The following is a 16,650-nucleotide window of genomic DNA, read 5'->3' on the forward strand; positions in this document are numbered from 1 at the left end:
GAGTTGGCCTGATCCCCAATGTGCATGATGTGAGTGATACCCCTGTCATTAAGGTGTTGGATGATGCCTTCTGAGAGTCTGTGAATATTTCCACATCCAACCTAGGGATCCAAGCCAATACGGACGGCATTGCCAGCCTTGATGCGCCAAGTAAGACTTTCACGGAGTAATGATAGAGTACCCATGACAGCTCTCCAGATGGAGGATATGTTGTGATTAGCTCTACGTTCTCTGCATATCCAGTCCATCACATTCATAGGCCAGATGTATTTTGCGATTGCTACCTTGGTCCAGAGACTTTCTGAGGTGAGTAGTTGCCAACCAAGTTTGGCAGCCAGGGCTCTAGAGAAAAGGTCGAGTCGCTTGATACCCCATCCCCCCCAGCGCTTGGGCCTCGCAATAGTATCCCATTTTACCCAAGCAAAGATTCTGCCTGGCTGGTGACCCTTCCAAAGAAACCTGCTACAAATATGCTGAAGTCTGTTGAGAATGCCCTTAGGTATCCAAGTGAGAGCCATCTAGTAAACTGGAGTGGCCTCAATCACTGCCTTTATAAGAATGAGTCTACCTGCCCGGGAGAGGTAGCGGTGATACCAAACTTGTAATCTCTTTTCCACTTTGGCAATCAGCCACAGCCAATCAGCGATTCTGTATCCAATAGGCTTCAAACGGAAGCCAAGATATTTAATACCATCTGCCAGGTCCAAGTTGTTGTATGGGAATCGCTGATTAGCATAAGCAATTTCGTTGACAGAGCATCCATATGAGGTGATGGTGGATTTCTGTATATTGATCATCATTCCAGTGGCATGTTGAAAGAGATGAAAGGAATTATGGAGGGTGGTGGAGTCTCCAACGCTGCCATTTAGAAAGATAAGGATATCATCAACAAAAAGAAGGTGAGTGAGGATAAGATGATCAGTGATCTTGATCCCTGATAGCTGGTGTCTATCACGTGCAGTAGAAAGAATTCTACTCAGCCCTTCCATGATGAGTAAAAACAACAGGGGGGAGAGAGGACAACCCTGTCTAAGTCCTCTCTCAGAAGTGAAGAATGAGGAGGCTTCCCCGTTAAGTAGAACACTGTAAGAGACATCAGTGATACAGCTCATAGTCCATTTGATGAAATCATAAGGGAAGCCCAGATGAGTAAGCAGTAGCCGAAGATATAGCCAATTGGTTCGGTCAAAAGCCTTAGATAGGTCTACCTTAAGGATCATGCCTTTTTGTCTTTTGATTTGCATGGTGTGCATCAGTTCTTGGGCAGTAGCAATGGCCTCATGGATCTGGCGATGGTGCAGGAATGCAAATTGTTCTGCGGAGATGTGCTGTGATAGGATTGGCTTGAGCCGGTTGGCAATGGTTTTAGCAATGATCTTATAAAGGCAGTTGCAGAGTGAAATAGGCCGAAAATCATCAAAAGTGCAAGGGGCATTTGATTTGGGTATAAGAGCAATGAATGTAGATTTAATGGCAGAAGAGATACGACCTCTTTTCCTGCTGTCCTCTACTACATTCAGGAGGTCTAGGCCTAAAAGATCAAAGAATGCAAGATAGAATTCTATGGTCCATCCATCAGGTCCAGGACTCTTGTCTTTCTTGAACCATTTCAATGTAGCTTCTAATTCTGCCATCGTCACTTCCTTCTGCAATTTGTCCACATCTTCCTGCTCAATGTATCTGGGAAAGAGCTCGGCCACTCTCATAATTTCCATGATATTAGCCTGTACTGGTGCTTTGTAGATGCCTCTAAAATGTTCAGTGGCCAATCTGGTCAGGTTCCGTTGTGAAGTGACAGTGTCCCCCGTGCATTCTTTAATTCCCAAATAGTATTAATGACTTTACGCCCATTTGCAAACTTATGATAAAATTTGGTATTTGCATCTCCTTCGGTGAGCCATATAGCTCTGCTTCTGAGTCTCCATCCTTCTTCTCTTTCCTTAAGAATTTGAGTACGTTTGGCAATCAGGGCGTAGTAATTCTCCTTACTGACCGTGGAAGGGAAGGTCCCATCTGAGGAGTCCTCAAATTCGGCAATGACCTTTTCAGCTTCCTTTAGAATTAAGTTATCCTGAATGCGCTTTTGGTGAGCCCAGTTCTTAGTGATCTGCTTAAGTTCCTTGAGTTTCCTTACAAAACCCACTGAGATGTCCTCATCTTCTCTGATGGCGTTGGATCGCCAATAGTTATGCACCAGTTGGATATATGAGGGATCTTATAGCCAAGCTGCATTGAACTTATAGGGGCTCTTAATTTTATGGGTAATATCTTCAACTTCTAAAAAGATCGGTCGATGATCGGAGATGCCTCCTGTGCCAACCCATTGACGGACTCTGGGGAGTTCATTGACCAGGGGTTCCTTAATGAGGAATCTATCTAGTCGTCTAGCAAGGCTCTGATCACCACTCCTGTTATTAGTCCATGTGAATTGGAGCTTTGCAGATGGAATGTCAACCCAGTGGTGTTCCTCCAGTAAATTAGATATAGCATCAGAGAGGTAGTCTACCTGTGCAGAGTGTCCCCATGATTCACTGTAACCAATAGAGAAGTTAAGATCCCCTCCAAGTATGATATTATCTGCCTGAAACATCTCCGATGTAAGAAGGTTACTCCAATAATTTGCACGGTCAGAACAGGGACCATATACATGGACAACCCTGATATCATTAACAGCTGTATGAGTACAGATGTCAAGTCCTATAAACCCTCTCCCCCCAAAGGTGTTCTTGATTTCCACTACTTTGTTATTGGCCCCAATGGCCATTCCCCCTGATCTTCCAGACGCATCCAAAGCATGGAAGGTCCAGGATGGAAGCCAACCAGAGAGAGTACGAATGAGGGTATCAGCAGGACAGAGAGTCTCTTGAAGAAAAATGAAATCCATCTAAGATGATAGGAGAAGTCTCCTAAGTGCTAGTTTTTTGGCTGAACTAGCAAACCCCCGCAGTTGAAAGATAAAAATTTCATTAGGGAATGGGGGCAGGGCCATTCCTTGCTCTAAGGGCCCGATAGATGGTTTGCTGTCGCCCCAGGGCGACCTCGGTATCAGCAGTGTGCCTAGCCTTGGAAATACGGGAGGGTCTGCCTCTGGAGGACTTGTGAAATGGAGTGTGACTAAGTTCAAGTCCTACTGCATCAGGTCCTCTGTCTCTAGTGCGTGGCCGCAGGGAATAGCGAGGAGGGGATGGAGGTGAGTTTAATGAGAGTGAGGCCAAAGACGATGTAATTCTGGATGGAGGAGCCGCCAGAGAGGGTTGAGGTAAGGTGCACGAGAATGAGGAGTGCAAGTTATTATAATGAGAGGGGGGCGAATGTGAAATAGAAGGAAATACTGAAATGATGGATGCAGATGCAGAGTAATGTGAAGATATGCCCAAAGTCATACAAGAAGGAGGAGTGGACAGAGAATAAATATGAGACTTACCCGATTCCTCCAAGGCCTCATGTTCCTTGGTTGACTGCAGTTCAGTCGGGACCGGCTGCGGGTCAGAGGGTGCCCCAGCATTGTCGCCAGTTCTAGCGTTCTCTGGTTCTTCCACGATCGGTGGGGTATCTGGTACCTCAGTGTTCAGATCAGGCTGTGTCTCAGGGTGGGTGACCTGCGGCTGAGGGCCTGCATCTTCGGTGCCATTAGTACCAGATTTCTTGAGGAGTGGGCAGTCTCTGTAAAGGTGGCCAACCTTGTGGCACCGGCGGCACCTATATGGTACTCCTTCATAGTCGATGATCTGTTTGCGTTCAGTATCCCTCCACTGGATCGTAATGAATTCCAGCAGTCCGCCTCTCGTGTCCAGGTTAATGAGAATCCTGGCATAGGCCATCATTCCTGTCTGCTGATAGGATTTATCATAGCCCATATAAACCCCTATAGCGTTACCGATCCTCTTGAAAATATCCTCTGACCAGTACTGGAGAGGAAGTCCTGGAAGCCTAATCCATACTGGTCCTACGCCAATTTGCTCTGTCTCGGGGTCAAAGAGAGGAGTCCATCTTTTCAGTAGCACTGGTGCGTGGTCAAAATGCCAATATGACGAGAGGACCCAATTAGTATGGTCTGCACGAGCGAAACGAAGGGCGAACCATCCCCGCACGAAGGTCTGCACAAAGGGGATATCCACCAGATGGTGACCCCAAACATCGGATGCCCATTGCTTCAATCGTGCTGCCGAGTAACTTCGGCCACGGATGCGTCCGACCAAAACACGGTCCGCAAAGTCCATGGTCTCACCCCAACGAATGTCTTCTTCTAACCGGAGAAAGACGTCCTCTTCCCTGGATTTGAAACACTTATACTTCCGTTTAGGGCCCCGTGCTGGGGGATGGCGAACTGGTTGACCAGGCAGAGGCGGGTCCTCAGGCTGTGATGCAGGTAATTGGCCCGGATGGGAGTGTCCGTGAGGCTCAAAATCCGATGAGGAGCCAGAGAGTGGGGGGACGGCGGTGAAACTGCCGGATGTGATCCCGAAAGAGACAGGAATGCCGATAGATGGTCCCGGGAGGGAGGGGTTGTGAAATTGAAGGGGAATGGAACCCGTGACCAGGGGAAGTGAACCAGGGTTAGGGTTTATACAGCTCGATACAAACCCTAGGGTAGCCGGAGAGTGCGGGGGAGTGGTAAGAGCAGGCCAAGTTGGCGGGTCGTCCGGGAGAATAACAGGAGGGTGTGAATGCAGATCAGTAAACGGAATCGGCGGAAATGGAGCAGTGAAGTCCGAGCTGTACATACCTCCAGATGCGTCAAGGGGTGTGCGCCAAATGGAGACCCCTTCCAATGTGTCCGCGGAGTAATCAACGCGTCGATGTCTTCCATTGCCAGCTGCTCCTAGGATCTGCAGACACCTCGGAACGGAGAGTAACCGGGGGAAAACGACAGTTGCGAGAAAGGCAACCCGTGTAGCTGTGGAGGTTCCGTTGAAGGGCACGCCGTTAGTCTCGGAGCGGGCTCAGAACACCATGGAGTTACCAGCAGGTGAAACAGCGAAACAGTTAGGGTAAACAGTAACCACGGCGGACGGACGGTAGCGGGTTCGATGGTTCATGCACGGTCTGCAGTGTCCAGGAAACCCTAACCAAAGCCCTTACAAACCCAAGTTCGCCCGTGCGCCATCGCTCCTCTCTTCACAGCTTCTAAAATACTTATTTTAACATCATATATATATATATATATATATATATATATATATATATATATATATATATATAAATAAATAATTAAGTAATTTCTATATATATTAAATTAAAATTAAGTAAAGAAAATGATATATTATGAGGAGGGCAGAAATTATAAAGACAAAACCTCACTTTTACAAGGATTGTTGCTCATTAGGTACATATAAAAGAAAATTGAGACTAATTGATCAACATTTATGAATGAACTAAATGAAATAGAAATATAAACATAAAAACAAAGTTGCAACAAAAACATAACTTTAATTCATTAATAACAAACACTGGAAACTGTTTACATGCATAATGGAAATAAACTATCTTAGATGATGGTAGTTTATTTGAGAAGAGATGTGGCCGCTATGTGCCTTTTAAACGCTGCAATGCCTATTTATGATTTAGAAACAATGGAAAACCCTAAACGTCCAAAAACCTAACCCTAGGGGATGAAGTGCCAAAAGTTTGTGGGTCTTGTTGGGGGTAAATTGTTACATCAACTTCTCGAGGTCGTAACTTTGGCATTCGGCCTACAATACATGGATATAAATATCTATCCGAGGACTATTACTTTCAACTCCAATCATTAGTGAAAGACCCATATTTTCCAATTTTCCAAAAAAATGTGCCTCAAAACTGCTCCAAAAGTTCAGAGCCTGACAAACTACCAAAATTAGTAAACTGGGCTAGTTCAGAGCCTGACAAACTACCAAAATTAGTAAACTTGGCTAGTTCAGAGCCTGACAAACTACCAAAATTAGTAAACTGGGCTAGTTCAGAGCCTGACAAACTACCAAAATTAGTAAACTGGGCTACAATTAAGGAAACTGAAAGAAACAATGGCCAAGGTCCAAGTGGAATAGGTGGATGATCACCAATATCCACCTAGGTAAGTAACTAAATAAAACCATCTAATTGCATATCAAAAACCCACCAAGTATAAAATTTATAAAAAATTAAAAAACATCCCACTTAACTCATTGCACATTTTTCCATTTGGATCATTAACATCATTACTTCCATCAACTAAGCGATAAAAGACATCATGAATATATAACTTCATGTGTGTCATCTATTTTCCAAAACCATCTCTACAATTTTGCAATCTTGGTTGATTTCTCCCCAAACAAAAAAAATCCTTGAAGGTCCAAAATATACCATTAGAATGTTAACCAAAAAAACTGATCGTTTTATTGTTTTTTTAAAATTATATTATAAGATAATGAATTGAAAAATTGAAAAATATATTATATTAAGGACTAAAATGACGTGAATTGCAAAATTCACTATTCTATTTAAGATCGTTGAGGGTTAACTTTTAATTTTGTTTACTCAGTTTTTTAGAATAAACACGTGTCAAGACTATTAAAATTAACGAAATATTAGAAAATTTAAAAACTGTTAAAGAATGAATCAAACTTTACGTAAAGATATATAGCAAAAGATTATAAATAGATTATCGAAAAGAAATTATTAAAGTGAATTCATTCGGTATTTAAAAAAACAAAAACAAGAATTTTATTTTTTGATAAGTTGGATTTCAAACCTGGATAGAGTTTTAAGAAATTATATGAATTATAATTTTTGAATTGAATTTATAAAGGTGAAATATATTTATATGGTGTATTTTTATTTAATTATAATAATTTTTTGATTATAAATTTGGTAATAATATTTTTTCAAAGTGAAAATAGATTTATATAATTTTGAGTATATTATTTAAAGTGTAGATTTATATTATTTTCATAATTTTAAGTTAATAAATTGAAATATCTAAATACAAAAGTGAAATTTATAGGTAAAGAGGAAATAGGCTTAAACCACTTCACCCATTAAATACAAAAAGCAAAATTTATAGGTAAAGAGGAAATATGCCATATATATATATATATATACATATGGGGTAAGTTTAACAATTTTATTGATCCATAAAAAATGAATTAGATCACATCACAATACATCAATCTTCTCCTAATCACGCAATACAGCATTACAATTTTCCTTCTTGGCGCTACAGGGTTATACATTGACTTGCCTTTCTTGTCCTCCCTCTTCTAAACGTCTATCCAACCCGAGGGATTGTATGGGACAACCACTTCCTTTCCTTTAGATGTTTCCATTGTCGAGTGCTTCAACATATTTGTTGGCTCCTTGTCACTATCTGAATGGTTTGATTTGTGGGTACGATTTTTCCCACTCTTTGCAGATGCCAAAATTATGGATAAATTTTGTGTTGTGCTAATTAACAAGTGAGCTTCCTCCCTTGATGGTTGAGACGACATATCATGAGCCTGAGTTGGGCTTCTAGGAGCAGTGATAGCATCAAGATTTTTTTGATTCTAAGAATTACCCAATTCATGAGTTGTAATGGACTTAGAACCATTGGGTCCTTTTAGATATTTCCATCCACAATTTTTCTTCTTGGCTTTAGGGTGCGAAGAGGTGCCTTATGAATATGGGAAAGCATTTTGTAGGTTTCTAGGCTATTGGCAATATCTAAAACGAAAAGCGATATTTTCATAATGCACTAGTTGAGAATAAACCCTATTTCCCCATTTAAGGAGGATTTATTTGGTAATAATTTACTGATGTCCACTTCAACACATATCTGAATAAATTTGTGAATGCCTTTTATAATCCTTTTCGTGTCAATTTTGATGAAGAATCCTAATAAATTTCCCAAATCTTCTAAGTTAACTGGATGTGTCAGATGGGTGGGAAAATTGGGAAACCTCACCCATGTAAAAGTTTCCATATTTGACATAGATAGAGGATTTAAATCCAGAAACCAAGGTTGAAGGTAGAGACCAGATTGGTCCCAAAACTGGGACCCAAACAAAAAAACTTTCTACTGATCCTCTAATTTCTAAGAAAATAAAAATAAAAAATCCTTTTAAGTAGAAATGTACTGCGACATTTGGAGACCAATTCTAGTGAACCCACTCCTCAAGGGTTGATGATGAAGGCCAAAAAACATTGAAACGACAAATAATCACTTTCTGTTCGTAATTTGCAGCTATGAAACTACATGCCATATTTTTCACCTCAAGAGACGCCATATTTTTTTGTTCAACTAACTATTCTACCATAAATGTAGATCCAAAGAGATCTTTACGGTTTGGCGATGGTGGCCCTAGTTTTAGAACATCTTTAAATGTTCTTGGTGGGGCTAAGGTGGATGCGCCTCCCACTTTGGCTCCACCTCAAATTCTTGCTATAATGTAAATAATGGCATCCTTGGTAATTCCATAATCATTAAGGGGCTTCTGATCCTGAAGTTTCTACCCTTCATCAATGAGTCAAGAGCATTCATGAGGAATTCACATCTTCTCCTGGAACCTTTTCACAAGCAAGAAAATAATATATGAGTTCAAAAACTGCAAACAAAAGAAAATTCACTAAGATTGGATTCACCAGGATTGGGAAACTCTCGAGATTTGAACTCAAGATCAATGTAAAACTTGCATTTCCAAACCCTTCAACACTGACCATTCTTGAAACCCTAGCGTAATATTATATTTTTTAATTACATGAATTTTTTTAAAGAAAATATTATGAGATTTATATTAATGCTGTCTATTTTGAAGGCCATGATCTTTTACATAGTCGACTCTATCATATACTTTTGCATTCAAGATAATACAAAAAAGATTGAATCTCATACTCCTTTATGTACATGAAAATTTTCTAAGAAAACTAACGTGATATGTTCTCCAAAAAATCCTAAAACTATTATGAAATTAAAATAATAGGCTATAACAGCAAAAGGAACTACTCATCAACATTCACCACTAGATCAAGGGTTTCTTTAGGTCTATGATTTACAAGTCTTGACAGTGAGGAAGAGGACTCTTATCCAGATACCATTGTTTGAAAATCCGAGTTCAACTCCTGTTGTGCCCGAAAGCCTTCAATTTATTCACTGCTCTCCCTAGGTGATTCTAATTCAAATAGAAGGGACAAGTTGCCCACGTTGGTGTTAAAAAAGTCAGTCACCACTTGCAAACTTACCATTTTAGGCTCTGATAAATTAAGCTTCTAATTAAGCAAGTAAAAATGGGCTCGTGATTTCGTCATAATCCTTTCTCCCTACCTGGAAACTAAGTTGATAATAAATTCTATGGAATGATCTGATTAGTAATATTAGTTTTGCTATGCTAAGATCCTCCTTAGATTATAAACAAAATTCTATTCATGTGCTTAAGGATTCATGAGTTTATTGCAAGTGAAAATGAGTTTTTATGTTAATTTTATGAGCAATTTAACATAAATAAGAAATTGAACAACAACATATAAATGTACAAAACATCACCAAAAACACATCACAATAGGAACATGATGAAGGAGTTCACCCATCTTGGGCTACGTCTCCTTGGTCCAACTTCCAATGGCTTGGGCCTCTCTATTATGCTAAAAATGTGTAAAAATATGTGTTTACAATGCTCAAATGCTTTTGCAACTTGCTCAAATGAGTCCAGAATGTCCAAAAATGGCCATCTAGCCTCTTTTTGCTCTCAATTTGGTCGAAAATTGAAGAAGTTATGACCTCTCTTAGTTTCTCCACTATTCGCTCCACAAATTGCCCAAAATCTGGCACCAAATCCTCATTTTCACCTAGATTCCCGCTAACTGATCACCAAATCTGCCGAAATCCGGGGGATTTGTTGGATGGATAATTTGGCCATTGAGGCCTAAAAATCAGGAGAAAGGTCATATAAAGGGCCATGCGCCCATGGGCTAGACCCTGACACTGACCCCTTTATTCTGGTGGTCACATAAATTGTTGGTGGCTAAAAATGCAGTGTTCACATGGGCAGTTAAGTCTGCGGGCAAGCCCAACCTCCAAACTGGGCGACATTAAACTTTATAATGAATGCAACTTCATAATGGTTAAGTAACAACCACTTGGCATATTGGCATATGGATTTGGTGTGTGTTGGGAGGTCGCAGGTTCAACCTCCACTGCCTATGCCCGTACTTCAAAAAAAAAATTGGTGGCCTCTTGCGCTGCCACATGGCAGCGTCAGGCTGGGGCATGTGTCAGCTCATTGTTGGCCACCATTCAAACCAATAATATTGTGCCAATTGCACCCATAATAAAACAACACTTGTCAATACCTCATTCACCGAAATAAACCGTTGAACGATCAAAATGCATAGTGAGCTCTGCCACCTTAGCACCTAGTCAGTAGTACGGACTGGTAACTGGGCTGTCCCTTTCTTTGAAAATTTGCTTGTTTGGGAAAGTGAAGAGAACTTGTTTCTAGAGTCATACGGAGTTCGTTTCGCGCGAAATGAGTTGCACTAGATTCAAGATGACAAGCACTACATAGTCGTCTAGGTTCCACACCAATTTGAAAACTTTGAATTTTGAGTTGTTTTTTTGAGCACCTGACCATTCCTCCCCACTGGAAGCCTTTTGGATCCCAAAAGATCAATTTCAGCTGTCTAGCAGGTGAGGGTACAGTTCCCTCACCTTTCCAATCTCGATCCATTTATCACTGACTTGGAACTTGTGATCTACATGATGCTTTTCGTGCCTTGCTTTGTACTTGCCTTTGCTCTTTTCAAGCCGATCTTGCACTATTTGATGTACCATTTGGAGTCGTTCAATGAAGTCCTTGGCTTTTTCCATGTTACCATTAATAACAACATCCTTCTTACCAAAATGATACAACACATTATGATACAAATGGTAAACAAATTCCTCGACTTGCTTCCCTTGACTCAAGCTGGATTGTATATCTTGAAAGTATATATTTTGCTGAAGAAAAGCCATCCAATGAAAGTACCTTTGTCGCTACAACTTAAACCCTACACCATTGAAAATTTCTGAATGAAATGAAATGGTCTTACCATGTTGCATAAGGACTACACCCATGGCATATTCACATACATCAACCTGAAACTCAAATTCCTTTTCAAGTGTAGAAGAGAAAGTATAAAGGCTAAACTGAGCTTTTGTCTTAAAGCATCAAATGCCTCTTGTTGTTTGCCTCCCCACTGGAATACCTTTTGCACAACTGCCAAAGAATGCAAATGATCTACAATAGAAGAAAAATTAAAAAAATGTTTCCTTCAACATTGGGCTGCTCCCAAAAAACCTCTTATCCAAATGGCATCATAATGGCTTTGGTGTGTGCTCCATAATGAAATCAATCTTGGAGAGGTCTAGCTTCAGCTCACATTCTCCAATATTATGGCCCAAGTACATCAAAGAAGTTTTATCCAACTTATACTTTAACATCTTTAATTACAAATGTTCTTGACATAAGACATCAAGTATTTCTTTCTCACACATGACATGTTCATAATGAAATTTAAAAAAAATGAAAATGTCATCCAAGTAAACTATCTTGTCTAGAAATGGCTTCAATACATCTTTCTTCATACACATGAAAGTAATAGGAGCATGGCAAAGACCAAAAATCATAAAAAGCCATTCAAACAAACCTTGCTTGGTTTTGAATGTCATCTTCCCTATATATCCTTCAATAACTCTACTTTGATGATAACCACTTATTGAATCCCATTTAATGAAATGCTCTCCATTCTTCTTGGACACCAAAACAATAGGTGCACCACATGGTGAAGGAGATGGTCGGATGATCCTTTTGTTCAATAACCCATTGATTTCCTTTGTTATTTATGCACTTCCCTTCTTGACACCCAATGCATGTCAATGTTAGAAAGAAGAAACTTTTGTTGCAATGGTATTTCATGTTGGATTCTCCTCTTGGAAGGAAATCCCTTTCTTTATGAAACACCTCATCATCATGGTTAACGATATCAGCCAAATCAGTTTTCAATTTTGAATTACAACCATCAAATGCTTCATAATCAACATCAACATTGGGTTTCATCATAAGAAGCACTAAATTCTTGCTTGAATTCACTAGTCTTTTCATCTGCCCCACGTTAACAAGTGAAAGATTTAATTTCTTTCGATGAGCTCTCACAATATACTCCACACCATCTTTGAAAAAGTGGTACTTGTTTTCATGACGATAATATATTTGTTTTCTATCATAGAGGTAAGGACTACCCAAAACAATTCCTGATATATCAAGCAGTACAACATCTAATTCAACTTCGTCAATGAAGTTTGTTGTGATTGCAAACCGAAGAATACATTTTCTTGTAACCTGTAATTCAGTGCCCTTTCATATCCAACCCAATGGATATGGCTTGGGATGTAAAATGGCTTCAAGATTAAGTTTCTTAACTAAATCATCAGATATCAAGTTGGCTTGAGACCCATTATAAAAAAGTGAGTCAATATTTTTGTATGTTTTGAGATTACCCTCACATGAAATAATTCAATCCTTGTTTCTTCATTTTGAGTGCTAGTGTGACCATTTGATATGCTAGTGATAGCAATGAATTCTTTTCCTTTTATAACGATGGCTATAATTTTAGTTTCATCACACAAATCAGATCCCAAATCCTCTTGAATGACGATAACTGTCTTTTCTTTTCCTTTGTTGTTGAATTTCTTAGGCCTCATCTGAGGATGAAGCTTCCAACAGTTAGCTTCATTGTGACCCTCTTTGGAACAATGTTTACATCTTGTTTTCTCTCCTTACCTTTTAATGGATTCATTTTTATTTCCTTTGAAACCATATGCTTTCTCTTTACCCTTAAATGGATTTTTACTACCCTCTTCTGGAGTGTTTTTCCCTCTTGCCTCAAGATGAGTGGCTTGCACATACACATCATCTAGATTATTGGGATTAAAAATTAAGATACTATGCCTAAGGTAATTATGTAATCCCCCTATGTACTTCAAAAACGTGTCTTATGATTGCAAATCTACACCTAACATTAGAGACCTTTTTCTGAATTCCTGAGTGTAATCTTGCACATTTTGACCTTTAAGTTGTCTAAAGTTCTGCCAATTCATGATGGATTTTTGCATATAAGCTAGAAGGTAGAATTGTCTTTTTATTGTAGCAATGAAATCAGACCAAGAAATTGAGATCTTACCATGCTTTTTTATCTCCTCTTATGTCTTTGATTCCCACCATACTAATGTTGCACCCTCCAATGAGTCCAAAATGTACAAAAAAGGCCATCTAGCCTCTTTTTGCTCTCAATTTGGTCAAAAAGTGAAGAAGTTATGACCTCTCTTAGTTTCTCCACTATTCACTCCACAACTTGCCCAAAATCCAGCACCAAACCCTCATTTTCACCCAGATTCCACTAACTGGCCACCAAATCCATCGAAATCTGGGTGGATTTGCCAAATGGATAAGTTGGCTGTTGAGGCCTAAAAATAAAAAGAAAGGTCATATGAAGGGCCATGCACCCAGGAACTAGCCCCTGGCATTGGCCCCTTTCCTCGGTAATAACATAAACTATTGGCAGCTAAAAATACGGTGTTCATATGGGCGATTAAGTCTGCGGGCAGGCCCAACCTCCAAACTGGGCGGCATTAAACTTTATAATGAATGCATCTTCAAAATGGTTAAGTAATAACTGCTTGGTGTATTGCCATATAGCTTTGGTGTGTGTTGGGAAGTTGTGGGTTCGACCTCCACTGCCTCCGCCCGAACTTCAAATAAAATTTTGTTGGCCTCCTGGGCTGCCATGTGGTGGCCTTCGGCTAGGCCATGTGTCAGTGCATGGTTTGCCACCATTCAAACCAATAAGATTGCGCCAATTGCATCAATAATAAAATGACACTTATCAACACCTTATTCACTGAAATAAACTATTGACGGTCAAACTACACAGTTAGCTCTACCACCTCAACACCCATTCAACAATATGGAAGTACAGTTACCAATACAGATTGCTGACTGGTTTGTCCTTTATTTTGAAAATTTCCTTGTTTGGGAAAGTGAACAAAACTCGTTTCTGGAGTCATACAGAATCCGTTTTGCACAAAACAAGTTGCAAAAGATTCACGATGATGAGCATTACACATTCATCCAGGTTCCACACCAATTCAACAACTTTGAATTTTGAGCTATTCTTTGCACACCTGATCATGAAAGCTGATAATTGGGCTATATAGTAATTACAATTCTCATTCTTAGAGCTATGGTGATTATCCATTAGAAAAACCATGACATTATCTTTCAAATAACCCAGACAGAATGAAAACAAGATAGGAAACTCAAATATAGTGGGATCATGCCTCCTCCTCTTATAACCATATAATGTTGCCTTCCCCAAATCAATTGTCCTCCCTTCGCCTTAATGCCGCATTTCTTCTCATGTAAACGACAAAAATAGAATTCCAAAACCATAATTCTCAACTTGCATGTGCCTAGATCCATTAATGTTTGCAATCTCAAGCGTGTTTCCTGAATATCAAATGTAGAGTTGCTAATTTAAACCTCCACTAGAATTTATTAACATTTAGAACCACCACACATCTATCCATTAACATACCTTGAACTATGTGGGTACTCTATATGAGAACATAGATCCAAATCTCTGCATGTAATATGGGCCTCAAAAACATTAAGGATGTGAGGGTATATATCGTTACATCTGTTATGCTCTCACAATGGGAAAACACATGTCCCATCCCTTAATTCGATTTGTCACTTCAACTGCTAACTGCAATTTCATGTTTGTCATGGTAAGGGATTTTGAAATGGGCTCTGCTCATCGAAGACCAAATCTCCTTCTTCCATTATGGCACCATTGTTTTCTAACAAATCTTCTACTGAGTTGAGGTTTCTTTTAATATGATAAAATTCCACACTCTCAAATTTAGCTATTTGAAGACTTATCCTGTGTAGAATGGGAATTTGAATATTCTCTTGGTTCTCATTTAGCTTGACCACTTGATATAATACAATGATCAAGTCACCGAAAACTAATAGATGGAAAATTTCCCTTGAAATTTCCAAGTCTAATCCTTGCATAATGATAGATATTCAGTCTAGTTGTTGGTTGAAGTTCCTAGAACTCTAGCATACTGGATCTCTTTTTCTTCGTCGAGGTGAAAAATAACCCCTCCCTTTCCATATGGAAGGAGGGAGGAGTTTATCATATGCTACATCCCATTGGGCAACCCAATAGTCAAGATTTTAATTGTGATGTTTGATAGATAATATTATACGTTTATTAATGAATCAACTGGATGATTGGCTTCGTTGTTGTATAAAATAGTTGAAGATGTACACACTTTTTTGTATGTCAATTTGTGGTGATTGTAAGTTTTTTTTTTTTAAGCTAGATGATAATATTTATATTATATGAAAAACCAAGTTTACATCGATAACAAGATTGTTCCAGAAAACTTTGTGTGGACTTTGCACAAGATAATACACTCTTATCATTTGTGTAGAAATTCCTTGTAGATTCTATGAAAAATTAGTTACGCGATTCCTACTGCAGCAAACTGATTATAAATCGCGACTTGTTAAATTAATTGAACAAGTTATTTTTAGTTTTCTATGTAAAACATTGAAATACATACATTGTAGCTTAAGCCAAAACAAACTACGGAAACTAAATACAACATAGGAGAGAAATAATAAGTACACACATCTACATAATTATTTTTGAACAAATTCCCCCAAAGAAACCCAAGACAGAAAATCGGTGCAACAACTTTGAGGGTTTTATTATTATGCAGTAGTAAATTCTGAGTAGAATACATTGGATGCCCAACAGGCTATCTGATTTAGAGAGAAATTGGACAAAACAAATAGTGGGATGATCTCACCCTGTCATTGGAATAGTCTGACCCTGATCTTGCTGGAAAGAGGCTTTACATTTCCTTTGCGTCCACCTCTACATAGAACTACATCAACCCTACGCATTTTCTGCGTCACCTCTACTAGGGACTATGCTACTACTCTTCTGAATTATTTGCTACCAAAAAACTTCGATTTTCTGCCTCCCAGCCTCACACCCCGGCTCCTAGATTTTGAAACTCGATTTCTTCAGCAGGAATTCGATCTCCCTCTAGGCTCTGCACTACCACTATGTCAGCTATGCATGGGCCTGCATTAGCCTCTCTTTGGATGTCATTCTGCCTTCTTTTCCTTGTACTCTCCATCCCATGAAAAATTCCCTCTTCCGGATACTATCTCTGCCCCTCATTGCAAAATCTCACTTCGAATCGACAACTGCTCTACTTCAGAAATTTGATCTTCTGAACTCTCTCTGTGTGTTCTCCAAGTGCACATCAATTAACGACCCATATTAGATTCTATTCAATGGCTAGGATCATATTGAATTTATCTCTGCCTTCTTCTAGAATTTTCATCCACAATTTAGATTAATACCCATTAATTATTTTAATTTCCTAAATTTAGACTTAGTGGCCCATTAAAAACAATTAATTATTTTAATAAAAATGTCTCCAGGTGGAATTTCCCAAAAAATATTTTGTGCATTAGAGAATGCATGTGTCTAAGCCTCCCTACAAATTTTGAGACTTAGATCACATCCGATGGTACAAGAAATCAACACTCCCTCTTAGCGAGGAAAGTGGTCTAACAATGCACCCTGCTGAAGTAT

At 39.2% G+C, this 16,650-nt stretch overlaps 1 protein-coding gene across 1 annotated transcript; it reads right to left on the minus strand.

The window, feature by feature from the left end:
* Window positions 1-1,774: 1,774 nt before the first annotated feature.
* Window positions 1,775-2,884, minus strand: LOC149252954 (uncharacterized). Its single transcript, XM_089454317.1, has 2 exons — window positions 2,321-2,884; window positions 1,775-2,107 (listed from the first exon to the last, which is right to left on the minus strand). The coding sequence occupies exons 1-2, from the start codon at window positions 2,882-2,884 to the stop codon at window positions 1,775-1,777; spliced, it is 897 nt and encodes a 298-aa protein (XP_089310443.1).
* Window positions 2,885-16,650: the final 13,766 nt, after the last annotated feature.

Source organism: Pinus tabuliformis, chromosome 7 (assembly GCF_031772625.1).
Source record: "Pinus tabuliformis cultivar Carrire ecotype Pingquan chromosome 7, CPIR1, whole genome shotgun sequence".
In the NCBI taxonomy this organism is placed as follows: Eukaryota; Viridiplantae; Streptophyta; class Pinopsida; order Pinales; family Pinaceae; genus Pinus; species Pinus tabuliformis.